A 23,404-nucleotide genomic window follows, 5' to 3' on the forward strand; every position below is an offset into this window, starting at 1 on the left:
TTAGTAGCATAATAAATTAGCGTTAGTGACGCTCAAAAATAATCCTATCATGTTTTACTCACCCTCATGTTGTTCCAAAACCTGCGTGACTTTTTTTTTTCCTGCAGAACACATTATACTTATTTTTGTATGTATAAATGCATACAAACTGTGTGTGCGCACAGCATGTAATGTCTTACATTAACATGTGTTTTAAAATATAAGGGGCATCAATTGCAAAGCAATGCAATTTCATCAGATGCATGAATGAAAACCTTTGTGTTTTAAACTGTCACTTAATCAGTAAATCAATAAAACAGTACATACTTGAACTAAAATTGCAGATAAATAATATATAAAATGCACAAAAACTGAACATCACAAAATCTTAAATCTAAATGAAAGAACTGAATGGGAATTTTCCTTCACTCATGAATTATGGAAGGTAGACAGTTATTCAGTCACCTAAGACATCTCAGTCACATAATATGTGTTTGCATGGGACTTGAATGATGAGCTTTCTGAGATGTGAATTTTTGTCCTACTCATTCTCAGAACATCCTACCAGGGATATTGGCCAAAATCTGAAAGCAGCTCTGAAGGAGCAGCTACAGATTATTCATGAGAAGATTGAAGCCAAAAAGATTGCCAAACTAGCCCTTGCTGAGGTCCATAGTGTTTTGGCTCAAGAGGAGGAGGAGAGACAAGCTGCTTCTGCTGCCAAAAAAGTAAAAGAAGAGGCAGAACTTAAGCTTCAAAAGGAACGAATACAAAGAGAACAAGAGGAGAAATTAGCCAAGGGGAAAGCAGAGAGAGAAAGAGTGGAACGAGAAAAATTGGCCAAAGAAAAATCTGTAAAAGAAAGGATGGAGAAAGACAAATCGGAAAAGAAAAGACTGCCTAAAGAAAAAGCAGAAAAGGAAAGACTCGCTAAAGAGAAAGCAGAGAAAGAAAAACTCGAGAAAGAGAGGCCAGAAAAGGAAAAACATGTAAAAGAAAAGGCAGAAAAAGAAAAAATGACTAAGGAAAAAACAGAACAGGAAGGGGAGAAAGCAGTAAAAGAAAGACTGACCACAGAAAAAGAGAGAATTGTTAAAGAAAAAGCTGAAAAGGAAAAACTTGAGAAAGAAAAAGCAGAAAAAGAAAGACTGGCTAAAGTAAAAGCGGAAAAAGAAAAAATGGAGAAAGATAAAGCAGAGAAAGAAAGATTGGCCAAAGAAAAAGCAGAAAAAGAAAGACTGAAAAAAGACAACACAGAGAAAGAAAGACTGGCCAAAGAAAAGGTGGAAAAAGAAAGACTTGCTAAAGAGAAAGCAGCAAAAGAAAGACTGGCCAAAGAGAAACCAGAAAGAGAAAGACTGGCCAAAGAAAAGGCAGAAAAAGAAAGACTTGCTAAAGAGAAAGCAGAAAAAGAAAGACTGGCCAAAGAAAAGGCAGAAAAAGAAAGACTTGCTAAAGAGAAAGCAGCAAAAGAAAGACTGGCCAAAGAGAAACCAGAAAAAGAAAGACTGGCCAAAGAAAAGGCAGAAAAAGAAAGACTCACTAAAGAAAGAGCAGAAAAAGAAAGACTTGAGAAAGAAAAGGCAAAAAAAGAAAGACGTGAGAAAGAGAGAGTTGAAAAGGAAAGACTGGCCAAACAAAAGGGAGAAAAGGGAAATCTGGAGAAAGAGAAAGCTGAGAAAGAAAGGCTTAAAGTAAAAGAGAGTGCATCAAAGGGGCAAACACAGAAAGATGTAAAGAAGAAAATAAAAAATGTGAACAATTACAAAGAAGAAAAAGAGACAAAATTAAATAAAGCTCATGGACAAAAAGTCAATCAATCAGAAAATGAAAAAGAATCAGCTGATGAAAAAAATACCAAAGAAGAGAAGGTATCTACTCGTAGTTTACTTAAATCTTCGAAAAAATAAATAATAGTAAACTGCCATAACTGTAAGATTTGATTTAAGAGACTTGGAAATATAAACTCTTAAGGCATTTACTAGGAACAGCCCTGCAAAGTAAATAACTAAAAATACTACTAACTTTTTTCAGTAGTGAACGTATTCAGCTGTTCAAAACACTAACAAGCTACTTTTTCGAACAAGTAGTGGTGTAGTGTAACAAAACACGTTTACACTTTATTTTAAAGTGTCCTTGTTATAGTCTTATACATTTAAATACTGAGCAATATTAATTAACTACATGTACTTACTATATGGTTAGGGTTATGATTAGGGTTTGGCTTAGGGTTACTTGCATGTAATTCTGCATAATTTAGTGTTATTATAATAGTAAGTACATGTGTAACAAAAACACCTTAAAACAAAGTGTTACCCAAAACACTACATTGCTGTTGGTCCGATGGTACAGCTGAGTGAAGGAGGTAATAACCCAACTGTCAACTCACTGGGTTGGGAAGTTTGACTGAGTGAATATGTTCGCTTGGATGTTTCATGTAAATAAACATGATTTCTTAGATCCAACTAGCCAGTGGTTTTCAACCCTGTTCCTGGAGCCCTCTCCAACCATTCACATTTTGCATTTCTCTTTAATCAAACATACCTGATTCAGTTCATCACATTAGTAGAGACACCAAGATCTGAAATCAAAAGTGTAGTGTTGGGGTACTCCAGGAACAGAGTCAAAAACCTCTGCAATAAGTGATTTAGCCTGCACAGAAGTCTAGACTGCATTTTCAAAATATTTAGTCATTATATACATTAGTGTGTTTAATAATTTTACTCTGTGAATATTTATTAATATTTATTATACTCTTATTTTTTTGTTTGCCAGATAAAAACTGCTGTAGTTGCAAAATTAAATATCAATTGAAAGTTATGTATTTATAAAGTGTATACTCTTAGCTTCAATTTACTAAGCAGCTCTTTGTTTGTAGCTTGTACTGTAGAGAACTACCTTTTTAAGGATATCTTGATTATACACTAATTCGGGCTCCTTTAAAGTAAATGCACCCAAGATACATTATCAGATAGTGATCGGATCTCTCGAACCACAAAAGTTTGGTAGTGGTCTGGTTTAGGACAGACTTTGACCCTTTTTAATAAATGTGCATTTTCACATTCTCCTTATCTGTTTTCTTAACCAGAGAGCAATAGTCCCAGATGCCCATTCCCAGAGAGTACAATGATCTTGCAGGCGACTTCAGTAAGGAAAAAAGAAACCCAGTCATGACTCCACATAAAAAAATGCCTATACATACTGTAAAATTCACTGCGGTTTCCAGCTCAAATAAAACACACTAATACACCAGAAAAAAGAAAAAAAAAAGAAAAATAAAAAAACAGTAAAACACCAAGCATGTTTATTCTTATGAATTATGATTACAGGGCAGTTTATTGATAATTACATAATTATTTTCACATGGTTCCTTGTACAATACTATCAGTACTAACGGATATGGATTATTTTGATGGCCAATGCTGATACCTTAGAGAGCAAGGTGGCTGATGGCAGATTTAACTTTGTACTTTAGTATAATAGAAAGACAAGTGCTGTTAAAACAGTAAACTAATTAAGTTCTGACACTTGTCAGCCAAACAGAAAAACTAACACCTGATGCAGTTAATTAAATGGAGGTATATATTGGTTACAATATCAGCTGAACAAATACATTTTCATGTTTGCATCACAAAACCATCTGAATATTGTGTTTTCCTGATGTAGTAAACTTGCCTAGTAGCTCACCATTGGATTGCAGAGAGCTCTGGTACGAGTCCCATGAAACATGTGTCAAGACATTCAATTGAAGAGCTCGAAGACTTGTAGTGTAGTGGTACTTTATTTTATTATATGTAACACATCAATAAAGGGGTCATATGATGCGATTTTAAATTTTCCTTTCTCTTTGGAGTGTTACAAGCTCTTGGTGAATAAAGAAGATCTGTGAAGTTGCAAAGACTAAAATCTCAAATCCAAAGAGATATTCTTTATAAAATTTAACACTGGTCCACGCCCCCCTGAAACGACTCATTCTAACATGTCCCCACATATCTACGTCAGTATGTGGGAAGATTTGCATAACGCCGCACAGATGTTCACTCAAAGAAAGAAGGCATACCTTTTATTCTCGTTGTAGTATTGTTGTTTCCGCTGCCGCCATGTCGTACAGACGCTGTGTGTTTCACTGTGAAAGCGAAACTACTTTGTTTGGCCTTTCAAAAGAGGACTATATCGGTTTCGTCATGCCTGGAGCTGATACGTGCTGGTCGCTGAGGAAATACATCAACTTTGCACTGTGGATCGCTGAATTGGCTTTCACCTTGGATGAAGCGGCGTCCAGCCTGGGGTCGTCACGTGGTTGCCCCAAGTCTCAGTCTTTTTCATTTGCAACATGGCATATAACACAACATGGTATTGTGTACAGATGTACCTGAATTTGTTCATATAGCGAACTGTGACATTGATTGTAGCGATTTTTGAATGAGCAGATGAGTGAGTGGTTTAAAACATTGTATGTTCATGAATGTGTAAAGTACTTTAGTTTATTTTGTGTTAAGTTCAGCACCACTGTGAGATGCCATAACAAACATGAGCAGATTTTTTTTTTTGTTTTTTTATAAATCATCTCTATTCACACTGACAGTTGTTTTCACTTCTTGTTGAATTAAGTCTCTTGCTGGCACTTAAATCATTACTATGACATTGAGTGTAGATATACTGTACAGATTGATGCAGTTTCATCGGATTACTTGCAAAATGAGTGGAGACAGTCTGTCCTAAAAGGTCATATTTGAAAAACAACTAATACTTTGGTGCAGTGTGAACAAATTCTAAAGTGCAAAAAATATCAGATAATGAGTGTTGATTAAGCATCAGTTCTGCTTTTTCTGAGCCAGTGAAGGAGCTAATGAAGAAAGAATATGCTCTCCAAGTTCAGGAAGTAAAGCTGTGCAGCTACAATGAGGATTAAGTTTTTAACATTTGCTTATATTTATTCAGCAGCTGTTAGACTAGTGTATGTCTAACCTACTGTCTTTAAACTTTTTTTATTATTATTATTTGAAACTAAATTTTCAGATCAGACAGTGCTAAATTATATAAAAATATATTTTTACTGATAGTTGTTTTATGTATGTTTACATTCTGGGTTAGTTTTGTCTAGTATTAGTGAGATCTTATCAGTTCTTTGATGGATAACCAATTTATTATTGAATGAAACCTTTTTTTGTGTGTGTGTGAAACATTTTAAGGTTTAATAATGTTAATGATATAACAATAATTATATAGTAGAATGTTGTTGAAGTTTTTACCTGACAGACAAAAGTAATGTTTCTAGATAGGTTTATGAAAAAAAAAAGAATAAAAATATTAAAAAGCCTGCTGAGCAATTGTCCCATCTGCCATTACTCAAACTAGTTGGGTTACGTGTCTGTTTCAACAAACAGCAATGCTTTTCAACATGCAAAAGACTATATCTTATTGTGCATATTTGACTAGGATAAGACAAAGTACATTTTTAAAAGTGATGTAATTTTTATTTGCTGATATATTCATTGAAATGGTTTATCAAATATGTTCAATGAAACTAAAGTGTGTGGTTAAATGTTCTAAAAAAGTATCTAGGTAACTGCCTCAGTCCCCCACCCTTATTTATATTTGGTCTGGTTAATACATTGTCAGGTTTGCTCATTTGTGAGTGCGATGATAAAACTTTCTTTTCCCAGTTTATTTGTATTCTTATTGACTGAAGATGAATAGTCATTTTATTTTTATGTTGTATGATAGCAATACTCTAAATCTCTATGGTACTTTTTGTAGAATTACATTGCAGAAAAAAACTGTCCTTTTAAGGTGTTTTTTTTTGTTGTTGTTGTTGTTTTGTTTTTTTTCCTCCTCCTGCTGCGATTGTGTCTGATTTTACTCAACATTCATACAGGTCTGACTGAGAAGCCTGTTACTGTGGCATCAACCGAGAACCCCTTAGGAGAAAGAGGTAAGGAAATGGGTCGAAGCATTTCCTCATGCCGTGACAGACTAGGGTTCCATGGTATACCTGTGCTGGTCGAGCCTCGAAATACCGACGATGCTACAGTATTTTCCAAACTATAGTACTGTGATTAATAGTTGTATTCTCATATTTGTTATCGTTGTACTCTGTGACAAAACTGGCTGGTGCTCAAAATGACCAACATCGTTTAACACTGTATCTTGCACCAAATCAAATAATAAATAAATCATAAAACTGTTAAGAAGTTGCAAGCAAAAATATCAATTTTTCACATCTCTTTACCAGTAGTTGGTGCTGTGACTGCAAGTATTTAGCTGCAGGCAGTAAATATCAAGGTCCAAGCACCAGTGTCTCATGTAGACGGTATGGATATGGTAGCACAAAAGCCATGTCTCTTCAGATATGATTCTTTAATTCTATGTATGATGTAAAAAGAAACAGATAATGTTCTATTTGTTTTAATTAGACAGAAATACATTTAGTTGTGTCTGGCAACTAGACAAATAAATTTTTCTATCATTAGGACAGGGGTTCTCACATCTTTCCCTCGAGGTCTCCGGTCCTGGAGAGTTTAGCTCCAACTTTAACCAAATAAATCTGTACAAGCTAATTAAAGTCTTCAGGGATTACTAGTAAGTGACAGGCAGGTCGGTGTGATCAAGGATGTAGCAAATATTTGCAGGAAAGTGACCTCGAGGGCCAGAGTTGAAAACAATAGGATTTACATTTAGTCATTTTGCAGATGCTTTTATCCAAAGCGACATACAGTTGGGGAATACATAAAGGCATTCTTCTTAAAGGATTAGTTCACTTTCAAATTAAAATTTCCTGATAATTTACTCATTCCCATGTCATCTAAGATGTTTGCGTCTTTCTTTCTTCAGTCGAAAAGAAATTAAAGTTTTTGATGCAAACATTCCAGGAGTATTCTCCTTATAGTGGACCTCAACGGCTACCAAACGGTTGAAGGTCAAAACTACAGTTTCAGTGCAGCTTCAAAGGGCTTTACATGATACCAGATGAGGATCTAGGTCTTATCTAGCGAAACGATCTGTCATTTTCTAAAGAAAAAAAAAAAATGTTTTATAAACACAAATGCTCAACCTTGCACTGCTCTGTGATGCGCGTCCATGACTTCACGTAATACGTAATCACATTGAAAAGGTAGGTGGAAGACTAAGTCAAACACCATTTACAAAAAAAAACCTCTCTCTTTTTTTGTAAACAGCATTAAAGAAGGTAGAAATGACCGATTGTTTCGCTAGATAAGACCCTTATTCCTCATCTGGTATCGTGTAGAGCCCTTTGAAGCTGCACTGAAAAAGAAAAAAAAATTGTTTGCTAGAGCAGCTGGGGTTGCGTGATTCTTCTGGATGAATCCAGGTCTCAGTCAAGTCCAAGATGCTGAGTGTGGATTGTAAAGAAAAAGCATAAATTAAGTCTGCTTTGTTGACAGCTGACTGACAATTCCAGAGACCCACAGAGAAAGAAAGAGGTGCATTAGAGGATGTAGAGATAGGCTGCAGGTTAGCAAGATTGCATTGCTGTCTGTGTGTGATGTTAGAGCATTGTCGAGAGACAACCGGAATGTTTTGGAAACATAAAAGAGGTGGAAAAGATAAAAGAGGAAAGGAGAGACTGTAAAGGGAAGATAAAAATAATACTTAAGTGCGTTGCCCATTTTGTTGCTTGGATAAAGTCGCAAGTCTTTACACTTGTCTGTCTTCACGCGAGGAGGCTGAGCACGAGCAGACATCAAATAAATACACCGTCTAAAACACTAAAGTGAAAACAGCTGTGTGCACCTTCTGATTAGCACAGCCAATAGCCTATAGCAGGGCAGTTGTTCAAATTGAAACTATGGTTCGCACTTAAGTGCAGGAGGGGAGCAATGCAAATAACACAGGCTCCTTCTTAGCCGACTGCAATTATTATATTACCCGTAAGTGCAAACAAAATTACAAACTACAGCGAAAATACAAAGTAGAAATAGACAGAAAATGGAATATTCTTGCCTAGCAGCAAATAATAATTTAAACAACAGATCTACAAACAAGTATTAAGCAAAACACTCACGTGCTGCTGTCCATCTCTTTATAAAAATTTAAGTAATATTTAATGACCTAAAGCCTTTACGATTTTTATTTTTTTTTTTTTTTTAAATAAACAATATTAAACTAATGAATGAAGAATATATTTATTTATTTATTACAAATATACAGAATAAATTGCTGTTAGCCCCCTAAGCATTAGGAATTCCTTAAATTTTGGTATATTTCCTCAGTGTTGACCATGTGTTCCAAGATAAGTTTGGACATTGCGTTCACAAGATATAAGACAATTAGTCGTTATGCGCCATCCACAAATATATTGGCCCATATCTTCACAAATAATAATTCTTCTGTTAACTTTTATAAGTGCCTCAATATGGTAAATACCTGTTTTTTTATGACTCAAACAAATGCCCTAGGGTGAATTTGAAAAAGTAGGTTAATGTAAAAATTAGGTAACTTGAAATTATGGAATTTTTAAAATTATTTATTTATTTTGTGGAATATGCATTATCAACTGATTCAAATGAGAAACTAAATTTGACCTTTATGGTTCCAGTGTTATTGGGTGTCAATATTCTTATTACAGTACCACCTTGTGACTGATTTGCACCAAATTTAATACACAGCTTAATCTAGACTCCTGCATATTTGCCAAATATAATATCAGTCAGGCATTCAGATATGACATAATAAGCTGCTGAAGATTGATTGGCTCCTGGTGGCCATGTTTGTTTTAATGCAAGTGATATTTAGTTACAATCTCCTCCAAAGACACCACATAGCCAATTTCAGCTTGAATGGTCAAACAGCTCGTTTGTTACGAGAATTTTTGTTGTTATTGTAGCGCCCCCTGTTGGCATGTTAATGCGACTTGGTGCATGTCCTCAGAATATCTATATATCCCCTTTTTTTAATTTAAGCTTTAAAAGATTCATATTGATACAGAGCAGGGTTGCAAGTATGATACTTGTGTTTCTGAGAAAAAATGCATTATATAAAACTACATCTGTTAAATCTTTGTGATTTGTTTTCAAATTTTGCACAAGCATCTCAGGTCTAAAAAGTCCACTGCTTTTTGTTCCATCAGCCTTTGTTCAAGTTATATTAGAGCATATTTTACAACATCTAACAAAGAAGGTGATTACCAATTTTCAACTGCACTGATCATATGGTTAACAATTTAATAATGATTTCCTGTTGTAGCACTCCCCATAGGAGTCATTTTTATGCGTCTATATGTTTCAAGTTTTGTAAAGTTTGGTTGTAGCGAGGAGAAGATAAAGGTCAGTTCGTGAAAAATAAAACATCTAGACTAATTAATTCCTATATATATATTTAACAAATCAAATATGATGGAAAAGGCAGAAATTGAACTGGAAATGAAGACAGAAATTTCATTTTGTTTCTAGCCCTTAGGGTTCCTCATCTTAATGTGTATGAATATAATGCAGTATTTTGCAAAGTCTGTAACAACTCTTAACTTTTTATTTTGTTAAATGAAAATATGTTTAGTGCTAGTTTGAATTCTGCATTAGTCTTCAAATCTCTAATTTCTGTAGTAGCTGTAGTTGTTCTAAAGTAGGTTTTAAATGTACAGAAGTGTGGAAGATGTTCTTTCTTTCTTTTAATTTTGTTGTCATTTGTGGCATTTCAGAGTTACATGCAGAATCTCTGCCTGGTGAAAACAAAGGTAAGAGAAATATTTGACTAAAATACTTAAGCATAATTTATGTAATGTGTAATTTTTTATTATATTTATAAGCTAAAGTACACTATATGTGTCCTGCAAAGAATCCACATCACACTCTCCACATGGGTCTGCATCTGATGCTGAACCTTCATTAGAGTTCAAAACAGAGGAATCCAGACCTGCAAACCAAATTTCACCAGACTTGTCACCTGCAACTCAACCTGTGCCTACATCAGTCTCCACACCTGAATCAATTACTGAGACAACAGAATTCAAAGAATCCTCAGTAGAATCCAAAGAAGAAAAAGAAGGTATGTTAGCTTGCTTTTAATACTGTTTTGTTTAAACAAACAGAACAATGTTCTGATAGCACCACACAACCACAGTCCGCACACTTTTCAAAGGGAAATCAACCTATTTTTTTTGTCTCTGCTTGTTTATTTATTCATTTTAATTAGTCTGCTTTGAAATGGATACTTATTGTGAAAAGCACTATACAGATAAACAAATATTACACACTTTTTGATTTATTAAGTTATTTTAAGTTAATGTAAGTCTAATGCTGTGGTGAATTCTTTTACAGCCAAAAAGAAGAAACCAAAACTTCTTAATAAATTTGACAAAACAATCAAATCTGAGGTCAATGCTGCAGAGAAATTACGCAAGAAGGTAAAAATGTATACTGTAAAAAAGTGTTTTTATTATATTACCAGAGGAATAAAATGTGTTTTGTAAAATTTGGCAGACAGTATTTTTTAAAATAATAATAATTTTTTCAGGGGAAATTTGAGGAATCTCTCCGTGCTTTTGAAGCTCTTGTCCAGAAATTCCCACAAAGTCCGAGATGCCGATATGGCAAAGCTCAGGTAACACATAACCATTAAAGGTAACAATATGGTCACATTATGGTCACTCTCATTATTTGTCTTCAGTAAAAAAAAATCCTTGTTTTTTTTCCTGAGAAATGTGGTATGTGTCCAGGCAGAAGATGATCTGGCAGAGAAAATGCGCAGTAATGAGATGCTTCTGAAGGCAGTGAACACATACAGAGAAGTAGCTGAGCTCCCAGACGTACCCCCTGACCTCATCAAAGCCACATTAAAGAGACGTGCAGACAGACAACAGTTCTTAGGTATACAATTTAATGTAGCTGTAGAATTATAGTGAAAAAAACAACAAAAAATTTGTAATATTGATGCTCTAACAAGGATTACTATTGCTTAAACTTACAGGGACAAGTTTTCAGAGCCCTTAACCCTAAATATTAAAAGGGACATTGGATGCCCATTTTCCACAAGTTGGTATGATTTTTAGGGTCTTCATGAAATGTCTGTAACACACTTTGGTTAAAACTCATCAGTGGTCATGTAAAACAACATCCTTTTTACCTTGTCAAAAACAGCTCTGTTCACGGTGACCTGTTTTGGTGCATTTCTCTTTAAATGCAAATGAGCTACTGCTCACCCCACCACTCTCTTCCAGTTTTTTTGTGTATTCGGTGACGCGTTACCATCAAAAACCCAACTAATCTACTGTGTCCTCAGTGGCTCTGATGTTGGGAGAAAATGAAGACACTTATGTTCACTTCTACATCCAACTACAAAACACCCGCATTGCTTACAAGACATTGTTGTCGATACAGCTGCTTGAGCGTAGAGAAAATGGTTGACAGCATACAACTGGCTGAGGGTAGAAATATGCTAATTTAGGACAGTCCGTCAGCAGTCGTGGGTGGGGCCTGAGCAGTATGACCTTATACTGCTCAGAAAATCAATATGGCTTGATAATTGAGACTGTTTAGGTTTTTTGGGGATATAAAAAAGGAGTAAATGGATTTTTTATCATTGCAGGGTGGTTGTGTCCACACACTGCTAAGACCCATTTATATGCAAACACAATGTAAAAGTGAATTTTGCATTTGATTTCCACTTCAAACTAAATATTATACTACGCCCCTTCAGGGCTTAATGCTTGGGTTTTTTTTTCCCAATGACTTATTATTTTGAAATGTATGTGCTTTTTCTATGACTGGCTACTCATTTAAAAAAAAGGAGGGAGATAAAATATGCACTCTTACAATCATCTAAGACATATTGCAATGTAAACACCATTGTCATAATTCATCAACAGTTGATCATAACCAGTCGCATGGCATAAATGTGCAATATTTATTGATTGTGAATTGAGTGTGAGCCTGTAGAACATGCAACAGCACCATTTTTTGACTTTAAATGTACAGTCTTAATATTTATTTCATAAAATCATAGCTTTTGAAGTTAATCACAATAGACTGTACCGCAATTCCTTGTTTTCCATTCCAAAATTTAAAACCTCTTAAATAGACTTAATACACTTATGCTTTTTTTTTTGGATTTTATGACCTCTTTATAAATTACATTTTCTTAGACTTTTTAAAGACCCATGGGACTTTATTCACACCTACTGTATGCTCCTAAATACAGTTTACGTCTAACATCACTGTCAAGCCTTGAGTCCCTTACCATGCCTTCAGATCGCCGCCGAAGAGAGCTTCAAAATTCGCTCTAGCCGCACTGCCAAAAACACTAGAAAATTTTGTGGACGCTCTGACATAGATCGAATCATAATCCACAACAAAGAGTCACCCCAAAGGAAACAAGCATGTTGATCTTTTGCAGACTGACCACAAGTAGGGTATAAGTTAACCTCATTAAATATTTTAAATGTGAAAGTAAGAAATTGATCGATGGAAAGAACTTAACATTTGTGTGGTGTTTTTTGTGTTCATGGTTAAGTGCTAGCCTAATTTCAACATGCAGTTTATAGTAGACGTTTACTAGCCTTGGTCTTAAATTAACATTAACATGAATTTGTGCTTAGCCTACATTACAAACTTCATCCTGGTTGAAGTGTAGCCTAAATGTAATTGGTCAAATCTGTGTTGTTTTGAGCAAATTAATTGCATTCCCGCTGAAAAACAAGCGTTCTAGCATGAAAATGCTTGGGAAATAATATGGTTGGAACCAAAGTTTACAGGACTCTGTTCTCTGGAATCCTCTCAAGCGGAGGACTTCTACACTCCTATTGGTTCCGCCGAACCACGTCATAGTTCATTACCATAAAGTTGACCTGACTTCAACTCTCCTCGACTCCAACACCGTCCAAGACACGCCACGCCACTGCTCACCGCTGTTCGCTGCCTCACATTGAAAATGAATGACTTCCAGCCACTTTGAAGCTCTCGCCAGCAGTGGTGTGAACGCACGGTTAGACTTATATCATAGAGACCTGAAGAAGGGCTCTTTTTACTTGGCCAGTATGCAACGAGAACTTTTTAGCAGCTGCTGACAACCACTCAGAACACCCTGTCTAACAAGCCCTGGCAACACCAACATCAGCCTATCATCAGGATGTCACTTTTTTTTTGCCAGCAGTACACTTAAAGTAAATGTTAACATTTGTTTTTTATTGCAGTAGACTAACCTTAATCCTAAAATAGAACCTCAGGCAGAACCATTTGTCCATAACAATATGAGAACATTGCCAAAGGATGTTCCTTTGTCTTTTCCTGTGTAGGTCGTTCACAGGGATCTTTAGCTACTTTGGAGAAGCTAGTTCAGATTTTCCCAGAAGACATCAGCCTAAAGAATGACTTGGGAGTGGCACATCTGCTTCTGGGTGACAACAAGGGTGCAAAACAAATATATGAGGAGGTAAGATATTGCTATTATGCTGTTATTATGTTTAGCAATGTGATGTGGATTACAAATTTTCCCCTTTTTTAAAATTCCTCTTCAGGTTTTAGCCCATGCCCCACATGATGGATTTGCTAAAGTGCATTACGGATTCATACTTAAATCTGAAAACAAGATTGCAGAGAGCATACCGTACCTGAGGGTAATTCTAATTTTATGGACAGAAATGCACAGCATATACTTCCAATCACACACACATACAAGTAATTAAATATTTTATCAATATTTGTGTGTGCTTAGGAAGGTTTGGAGTCTAGAGAGCCAGGAACTGATGACGGAAGGTTTTACTTTCATCTTGGGGATGCTTTACAGAGAACAGGAGACAAGAGTGTAAGATGAAAAAAAGAGTACGATTAAAATAGGAATTTACAGAGAAAAAAAAAAGTTGTTGTTTTTGCATGTGTTTAGGCCTATGACTGGTATGAGGCTGGGCATCGACAAGGTCACTTTGCCTCTGTATGGCAGAGATCTCTCTATAATGTCCCAGGGCTTCGGGCTCAACCCTGGTGGACGGCTGAAGAGACTGGATATACAGCTTTAGTCAAGGTAAAGTCCATTTCCTTTTCTGCATGCATAAAATCTGTTACTTTGTATGTGTATATGTGTGTGTATATACAGTGGTGGGCCGTCAGGGTCAGTAGGGCCTTCTTTGCTGGCCCTATAAAAAATAAAAGAGTGTGAAAAATGTTATTATTATTATTAATTATTATTATTATTATTATTATTATTATTATTATTATTTAGGTATCATTTTTATTTGTCCACAAAATGGCCTATGATTAGTTTCGTTGAGGTTGAACTGGAATATCCTACATAAAAAAGTCTGCGGCCAGCACTACAGAAAGTGCTTCCCGTTTGTTCAAAGATGTTGCATCTGATTTGTAATGAGCATTAGTGACAGAATCATCAGCCAGTCAAATTTTGACGTTCAATGACAGCACACCCTCTGGGTCCAGCGACGTGCCCAGTGCTACCCCCAGCCAGGGTTGCCAGGTTTTCTCGACAAAACCTGCCCAATCGCGTTTCAAGGTGGTTCCCCTGATAAAATTACATTCCAGGAGCTAAATATCACGTTTTTGAGGTCGCTTCAACCACCGGACATGAAAAACAACCCACGGCAACAGTGTTAAAGTAGCCCAATTTGGCAACACTGCCCCCAGCGTTTAGTTGGGAATTTCCAAGGTATGAAAGTGAATTTAAATGAAAAGAAAATGATAACCTCAGTCTACACCAGATCTTGTTGCCGATCTACTAAATGTCTTTTTCAAAGCACTCTTTTGCAGACAAAAGAGGAATAACTGAGAAAGGATAAACTATATATGTATTATAATAATATGCTTTATTATTTGATAAGTATTGAATCATCCACATTGTTATGGAGGTTTACATGGTGCGTTTATAATACTGTGGCGTGGTCTGTGGATGTCCAGCATTTGTACAGTTTTGCTGCAGTGGGCGCGTTGTCATTTTAGAGTGACGTGAATGTTCATAGTGACCCGTGTATTGGTGGATTACTTTTATTGATCCATGTAGGGAAATTTACTCTGCATTTAACCCACCCCAATCTAGCCTACTGTTGAAATTGTTGATCAACTGTTATTGTTGTTGAGAGCCTGTGTGTGCATAATATGTGAATTATATGCATATTGCTGTGTTAGCTGTTACAGAGATGTGTAAGATAGATGTGTAAGGGTATGTAGTTTACAATTGAAAGTGAAAGTGAAGTGAAAGTCATGACATTTGCCAAGTATGGTAACCCATACTCGGAATTGGTGCTCTGCATTTAACCCATCCAAGTGCACACACACAGCAGTGAGAAGTGAACACACTGTGAACACACACCCGGAGCAGTGGGCAGCTATATCCAGTGCCCGGGGAGCAACTGGGGGTTCAGTGCCTTACTCAAGGGCACTTCAGCCGTGGGTTTTGAGGGTGGAAGAGAGTGCTGTTCATTCACTCCCTCCCACCTACAACTCCTGCCAGCACCGAGACTCGAACCTGCGACCTTTGGGTTATAAGTTCAAATCTCTAACCATTAGGCCACAGCTGCCCCAGTATTGCTTACTGAAGGCCCTGACTGAAACCCCACCGTACGCTACTGTGTGTGTGTGTGTGTGTATATATATATATATATATATATATATATATATATATATATATATATATATATATATATATATACACACACAGTGGTGCTTGAAAGTTTGTGAACCCTTTAGAATTTTCTGTATTTCTTCATGAATATGACCCAAAATATCATCAGATTTTCACACAAGTCCTGAAAGTAGACAAAGAGAATCCAGTCAAATGAGACAAAAATATATACCTTTGTCATTTATTTAATGAGAAAAATGATCCAGTTTTACTTATCTGTGAGTGGCAAAAGTATGTGAATCTTTGCTTTCAGTATCTGGTGTGACCCCACTTTTGCTGCAGTAACTGCAGCTAAACATTTCTTTATGGATGCACTGAAATGAAATTTCTTGGCCGAAACCGAACAAAATGAAACACTGGGCCGAAGGCCGAATACCAAACACGGCACAATTTTTTTTTCTCCCATGTATTTTGGCAATTATTTTTCACCATTGCATAAATAAAATGTGCTATTCAAGGAAAAAAAAATAATTACAAAACAATGTAAAAATACTTAACACTTAGGGCTGGGACGTTTAATCGATGCAGAATCGATTCGTGGATCGATTCTTAGATTTTCAGAATGCATCGTGATTCCTCTGGAATTGATTCTGAGCTTAGATTTTAACAGCAGATGGCGCTCTAATGTAGTTTTTATCCGCACATTCAAATGTTAATGAAGAAGAGGGCTAAAGAGCGCTAGTGCATTCGGCATATCATGTAATTTCACCTCAGCTTAGAATGCTTTTATGACGCGAGATTAATGTAAACCCAGGCCACTGTGAACACCTTTGAAATTCGCCTCAACCTTTTCGAATTTTATGAATTATTATTTTAGGTTCAAGTGTGTGTAAGGATTTGGAAACAAGCAGAGTATGGTTGTTTCTAAAGCATGGAGTGCAATCTGATGTTCAAAACTATGCTCAGAATCGATTCAAGAAAGAATCGCGATGCATTTGGAAAATCTCAGAATCGATGCTGAATCAATTCTAGATTCACGATGCATCGATTTATTTTCCCATCCCTATTAACACTGAACATTTTTAACATTCTAGCAGACACTATACCATAAAAAATTATAAGTTAGTAAAATAATATTTTTTGGCCATCAGACCCCCTTTTTGAATCAGTCATGTATTTTTTACTGTACAATTAAAAGCAGCCTTGCTAAGTAAATGCTTTAATTAAAACGTTAGAAAATATTACAGATCCTAATTTAAACACTGTGTGAATGTTATAATAAATGTATTAACAGAGCTGTTGTAGCGATTATTATAATTATTATTGTCTTTTTATTTGATTTTACAGAACAACGGTAAAATTACCATACTAACATTTATGAATGTTGATCGTGCGTGTATTAGAAAACATAACGTTCTGCAGTTTATTTACTAATTGTTTAAGGTCATTTCACGATTTCAATCATCATACAGTAACCAGCAACAATCACCCCTTCCTCTTTTTATAGAGCACATGCGAGGCACTACTAAACAGTCTCTCGCTGTCAGTGCTTGTAATGATTTTTGCTCTTTCTCGGACAGTTATAAATGCTTCCAAACTGTTGACATGTGTGCTGCATTATAAAGAGTGTGTGCCTCTCACTCTGCGCTGGTTGCTATTTGATCGCGTCATATCGTTTGGTACAATTTATTGAGTCTTTTCAGTTGCTGAACATTTGGTGCATCCCTACAGTACATTTCTTGTAACTCCTGATCAGTCCTGCACAACAGCTTATAGGAATTTTAGCCTATTCCTCCATACAGAACCACTTCAACACTGTGAGGTTTGTGGGTTTCATCCTATGAGCTGCTTGCTTAGGTCCTTCCAATATTTCAGTTGGATTAAGGTCCGGACTTTGACTTGGCCATTCCAAAAAATTAACTTTGTTGTTCTTTAACCCTGCTTTTGTAGAACGACTTGTGTGCTTGGGGTCATTGTATTGCTGCATGACACATTTTCTCTTGAGATTCAGTTCTCGGACAGACATTTCAGACAATGACATTTTCCTTTAGAATTCGCTAGCAAAATTCAGAATTCATTGTTCCATCAATAATGGCAAGCCGTCCTAGCCCAGATGCAGCAAAAAAGGCCCAAACTATGATATTACCACCACCCTGTTTCACAGATGGGATAAGGTTCTTATGCTGGAATGCAGTGTTTTCCTTTCTCCAAACATAACGCTTCTCATTTAATCCAAAAAGTTATATTTTGGTCTCATCATTCCACACAACATTTCTCCAATAGCCCTCTGGTTTCTCCACATGATCTTTAGCAAACTTTCAGACAGGTATGCAAAATTCTTTTGAAGGGCTGAGGCTTTCTCTTTGCAACTCTGCCATGCACACCATGGTTGTTCAGTGTTCTCCTGATGGTGGACTTATGAACGTTAACATTAGCCAATGTGAGAAAGGCCTTTAATTGCATAGAAGTTACCATGGGGTCCTTTGCAACTTTGCAGACTATTACAAGTCTTGCTTTTGGAGTGATATTTTTGGAGGTGACCACTCGTGGGGAGGGTAACAGTGGTCTTGAATTTCCTCCATTTGAACAGAATGTCTCACTGTGGATTTGTGGAGCCTCTTCAAAGATGGATTTGTAATCTTTTCCAGCCTGATGATGAGCAACAACAACTCTTTGTTGAGAGAGATCTCCTTTGTTTGTGCCATATTTCACTTCCACAAACATGATCAGACTTTGATAGATCCCTGTTCTTTAAATGAAATAGGACAGGCACTGACGCCTGATATTCATCTCATTGATTCAAAACAACTCTAAACAGAGTCTAATTCTGCCTACAAATTAACTGCTAATCCTAGAGATTTACATACTTTTGCCACTCACAGATATGTAATACTGGATCGTTTTCTAGAATAAAAAAGAAAAAGAAAGAAATTTACTTATAAAAAGTATGTTTTTATAAAGATCTGACTATCTTTTTTTGGGTCATATTTGTGCAGAAAAACATAAAATTCTAAAGTGTGTATATATATATATAATATATATATATATATATATATATATATATATATATATATATATATAAATATATCCAGTTACTGCAATTTTACTTGCAATGAAAGTCAAAGGGGTCTAAATGAGGTTTGAGTGAGGGGTCTTTTCACATTTTGACACATTCTTCAAAAATGTAAAAATATTGTGTTTTTCACATTGTGTTATTCGTGTTCTATCATCGGAACAGCTGACTACACTGTTTAAACCAGAAGTGCTTTGCGTTTTTAAAAGTTTAAGTTTTTTACACTTAATGCATTAAAAGCTGTTGTATGTAATTCACAATTATAATGCACATAATCACTATTTCAAGTCAAATTAAGCCAAAAACATTCATATCTATAAACACTATTTAAAATTCACATAAAAGGCATCTTCTGCTGAAATCCCCAGTGGAGATCCATTACACATTGTTTGGCATGCTTCTTGAGTGTGGAAGAGAGCACTGTCCCCACCTATATTTCCTGCCAGTATTAAAAAATCGAACCTGTACGTTACTAGTCTGACTCCCTAACCATTAGGCCACAACTGCTCCTATGTAATTGAACCTGCCCTTAATTATTCATCACTTTAACAGTGAAGGAAGTGCTCTTTGTATGATTATCTCTCAGCTTTGCTTTTATTGTGTTCATATATGTCTTTACAGATGTTGGAACGTAACTGGTTGAGCATTAGAGATGAAGCACTGTCAGTCTTAGACAGCAACAGTGGGCAGTTCTTGCCTGAAGATGAAAATCTGAGAGAGACAGGAGACTGGGGCCAGTTTACACTGTGGCAGCAGGGTAAAATATATAATTAATATATAATATCCACCAACATGTACCTTACATTTACTTAAAAAAAATCCTTATATAATTACACTGGATATACATCCATCCATTTATTTTTCCATTTATTTTTCAGCCGCTTGTCCTGTGTAGGGTGACAGGGATGTTAGAGCCTAACTCGGGATTTTCATTTTTAATGGTTTTTGCTTCTTTAAGTTGTAGTCACATTTACCATTGCTGTGCAAAATTTTGCATCCAAAATCCAGCCATTCCAATAGGAATTTGTGCGATCAGTGAATTCACAGCGTTGACCACTGAAAACCTGCTTAATTTAAAAGTGACTTCTTTGTGAACAGTTCTTAATAAATCTCTGTGCTATTTACAATAGACAATTAACCTTTTTTGATTGTGAAATTTAACTGTGACTGTAACTCAATTCAGAAAATAGCAATAAAAAAAACAGCACAAAGTTATTTAATTGAGAAAATAACTTTACGTGTAATCCACATGGTTTTTCAGCTACAAGTGAAAACAGAGTTGCTTCCTTTAGCAACCTAATGTGCATTTCTTTGAATATGCTAGTCTTGGGTGGTTACAGAGTGTTTTTCTGTATCTAATATTGAGACACTTTTGGGGAAGACACATAATGTGTATACAAGTTTTACTCTTTCTCAGGTCGAAAGGTTGCTGCTTCATGTCGCTATGTCCCAAAAATCTGTGCTTTGCTGGAACGTTACCCAGAGGCCACTAGCTGCAAAAGAGGACAGGTCAGTCCCCAGAAATCAGTTATGGCTAAGTTCTACCCTCTTGCCTAGCTGTACTTTTAATTTAGTTTCACCCTGCCTCTTTTTTTACAATGCCTATTTCGGTTTATTAACTGCTGCCTAATAATTTAAATCTTCCTCTTTTAGATAAAATTTTCAGTAATGCAAGCTGGTACTCATGTATGGCCTCACACTGGTCCCACCAACTGTCGTCTACGAATGCATCTGGGCCTCGTCATCCCTTCTAAGGGATGCAGGATTCGCTGTACAAACCAAACAAGGTCAGTTAAATCATAGTAACAGAAGACACATTGGGCCCTATTTTAACGATCTAAACACAAAGTGTAAAGCGCACGGCGCAGGTGCACTCAGGGCGTGTCCAAATCCACTTTTGCTATTTTAACGACAGAAAAATGGTTGGCGTGCCCGGGCGCATGGTCTAAATGGGATGTCCCTATTCTCTTAATGAGTAATGGGTGTTTTTTGGGCGTAACGTGCAATAAACCAATCCGTCGTACCATGACGGATTTGCTATTTACACGGCGGAATTTGGCAAGCGCAAAGACAGACCGCGTCTCCGAGGAGGAAAAAAAAGGAGCTGCTCTTGTGCGAGCAAATAGATAGCCTAATTCTGATACATGCGATGACTATCCATTATGACATGTAGGCATTTTTATATTTAATTAGCCTACAAAAAATTCTTATGCATTGCAATCCTTTAATTTGTAATATTTGGCATGTTTGTGTGCTGCTGTGCGTCCCTGTGTTTAATAAGCAGCATTTACATGGTTGTGGACCCGTCTATACTAACACGCTCTTTAAATAACAAAGAAAAAACATTATGCCAGACTTTAGACCAGGATCCAGTTGGTCTATGGCGCAGTCTATTTTCAGCTCCTTAAAATAGCAATGCACCTGAACACACCTCTTTTTTAGACCAGCACGCCCATGGGCGCAATTATTACAAAGCTTTTAAAATGTTTCAGGGAACACTATTGACACCTCCATTTCCACTCCAACTAGTTGGTTACAGGGTTTTAAATGAACACTTGGCAAGCATCAAATGTGAATGAAAATAAGCAAGTAGAAGAACCTTGGCTAGTTGGCCTATTTTTATATTGATTGATTGATTGATTGATTGATTGATTGGGGATTAATATATGGCATGGCTTTTATTAATTAAATATTTATTCTGTGAATGTTGATTGTCTTTCAGGGAGTGGGAAGAAGGAAAAGTGTTAATATTTGACGACTCATTCGAACATGAAGTCTGGCAGGAAGCAGAAAGCTACAGACTCATCTTCATTGTGGATGTCTGGCACCCAGAACTCACCCAATTACAGAGGCAGACTCTGTCACCAATATAGAAGATTTGTCCAAAAACTGAGTTTTGAAAAGTAGGTCGACAGCCAATCGGAGTGACAGATTTACTGTTCTTAGCCAATCACAGATTTCTTAAATCACAAATATCTATTGTGCTGTGCTGTCCTGTGTTGCAGATTACAAGGCAATGTGAATGTATAAGTCTTATGATTGATAGTTGTAAATAATATAAGTGTGATTTTTGAAGAACATAAAGGATGGATTTAGAAGTTCAAGGGTTTTAAAAGGACGGTTCACCTAATATTCAAGATCTTAATTCAGGTAAAGCAAATTATGATTTAAAATCATGTTTCAGAGGGATGTTTTTAGGGCTCAACAGTAAACAGTAAAATTAAAGAAACAATAAAGATTAGAACGTACATTTTGAGATTTAAATCTTAAATTAGATTGAAGGGTTACCTTTAGTGAAATAACAGTACAATGAGATGCATTTGCTCTTTCTTACTGAAAAAAAGAGACCTCAGTCAGTTTTTATAGATATATGATTGAACATCGCACTGTATTTTGTGGGTTACTTTGTATATGTGTGTCCAGGTGAATACATAAATTAGTAGATGTGTTAGCTATAAGAGATGTGTGCACAGCCATAAAAAAAAAAACCCTTTGTGCCTTTTCCAACCTTGGAAAGTATTATATTAAAGGGGATACTCCATCCCATAATGAAAATGTTGTCATTAATCACTTACCCCCATGTCGTTCCAAACCTGTAAAAGCTCCGTTTGTCTTCGGAACACAATTCAAGATATTTTGGATGAAAACCTGGAGGCTTGCGACTGTCCCATAGACTGCCAAATAAATGTCAAGGTCCATAAAAAGTATGAAAGTCATTGTCAGAATACTCCATCTGCCATCAGACATGCAATCTGGGTTATATGAAGCGATGGGAACACTTTTTGTAAGTAAAGAAAACAAAAATAATGACTTTATTCAATAATTCCTTTGTCAACAGTCTCCTCAATGTCTCACCATATCACTGTATGCTGCGTATGCTATTCTGAGTCATCCGCGCCACAAAGATGCACAGTTTCTACGTGTATTATGCTTTGATTTGAAATAAAACCGCACATCCTTGTGGCGCGGATGATACAGACGAGCATACGACGACTTTTATACCTTTTATGGACCTTCACACTGTTATTTATTTGTCGGTCTATGGGACAGTCTCAAGCCTCCAGTATTTCGTCCAAAATATCTTAAATTGTGTTCTGAAGATGAACAGAGCTTGTACGGGTTTGGAACGACATGGGGGTAAGTGATTAATTACAAAATTTTCATTTTGGGGTGGAGTATCCCTTTAAGGTCATGTGTACTTGGTAGACTTGCCAAGAACATGTCCAGGTCATCAAACAAAAGAAATGTGACTTTATTTATATATTTTTTTGGTGAAATGTGGATATGTTTTCTTCAGATACAATGCAAGCACACTTTATTAGCACATTTTATTAACACTAGATATATAAAAAGATATATAATAATAATTTATAAAAAAAAATTAGAAAATAAAAAACGCTAATAAAAACACAAGTACATTTAAAGAATTATCCTAATCAAAAAAATATTTCTGTTCAAATGCACTTTTGCTTCCAGTGTATTGAGGTTTGTAGTTATAGATCAAAGCTTTCTCTCCTCTCCTCTGTACTAGGAAAGCTATGAAAACTTTTCCTCGCTGTAAAAGCAACAAAATAAATAAGGAAAAAAGTTAGTCTGTGAAGGTCTAACTTCTCAATTTGAGTAATCGATTGGAATAAAGGAATCAAATTTAAGTAACAGCTAGTAAAAACACATTGTATGTTGTTCAGTAGTAGTATTATTAACCATACCTTCATTCACAAAAAAGTAAGCCATGTAGAATGTGGTCTTAATGGCTGAAGGCATGTGGGGAATATAGGGCCGGGTCCACTCAAAAGCATTTTTCTCTGGATGCCATTGAGCACACTTTAT

General features: G+C 36.0%; 1 protein-coding gene across 5 annotated transcripts in view; it reads left to right on the top strand.

The window, feature by feature from the left end:
• LOC109056419 (aspartyl/asparaginyl beta-hydroxylase-like) overlaps nt 1–23,404 on the top strand; it is a 62,310-nt gene that overhangs the window by 28,585 nt on the left and 10,321 nt on the right. For 3 of the 5 annotated variants that reach the window (XM_042760894.1, XM_042760897.1, XM_042760896.1), the window contains 14 exons: nt 5,858–5,914; nt 9,638–9,673; nt 9,775–9,984; nt 10,257–10,342; nt 10,453–10,539; nt 10,655–10,805; nt 13,229–13,365; nt 13,451–13,549; nt 13,648–13,737; nt 13,816–13,953; nt 19,196–19,331; nt 19,992–20,083; nt 20,228–20,361; nt 21,297–22,129. In XM_042760894.1, coding sequence (XP_042616828.1) covers nt 5,858–5,914; nt 9,638–9,673; nt 9,775–9,984; nt 10,257–10,342; nt 10,453–10,539; nt 10,655–10,805; nt 13,229–13,365; nt 13,451–13,549; nt 13,648–13,737; nt 13,816–13,953; nt 19,196–19,331; nt 19,992–20,083; nt 20,228–20,361; nt 21,297–21,447 — 1,604 coding nt within the window. In that variant the 3' untranslated portion in view covers nt 21,448–22,129. Of the gene's footprint in view, nt 1–5,857; nt 5,915–9,637; nt 9,674–9,774; nt 9,985–10,256; nt 10,343–10,452; nt 10,540–10,654; nt 10,806–13,228; nt 13,366–13,450; nt 13,550–13,647; nt 13,738–13,815; nt 13,954–19,195; nt 19,332–19,991; nt 20,084–20,227; nt 20,362–21,296; nt 22,130–23,404 lie in introns of those variants that run through there. The other 2 variants (XM_042760895.1, XM_042760898.1) reach the window with 2 other exon arrangements.

The sequence above is a fragment of the Cyprinus carpio genome, chromosome A7 (genome assembly GCF_018340385.1).
Source record: "Cyprinus carpio isolate SPL01 chromosome A7, ASM1834038v1, whole genome shotgun sequence".
In the NCBI taxonomy this organism is placed as follows: domain Eukaryota; kingdom Metazoa; phylum Chordata; class Actinopteri; order Cypriniformes; family Cyprinidae; genus Cyprinus; species Cyprinus carpio.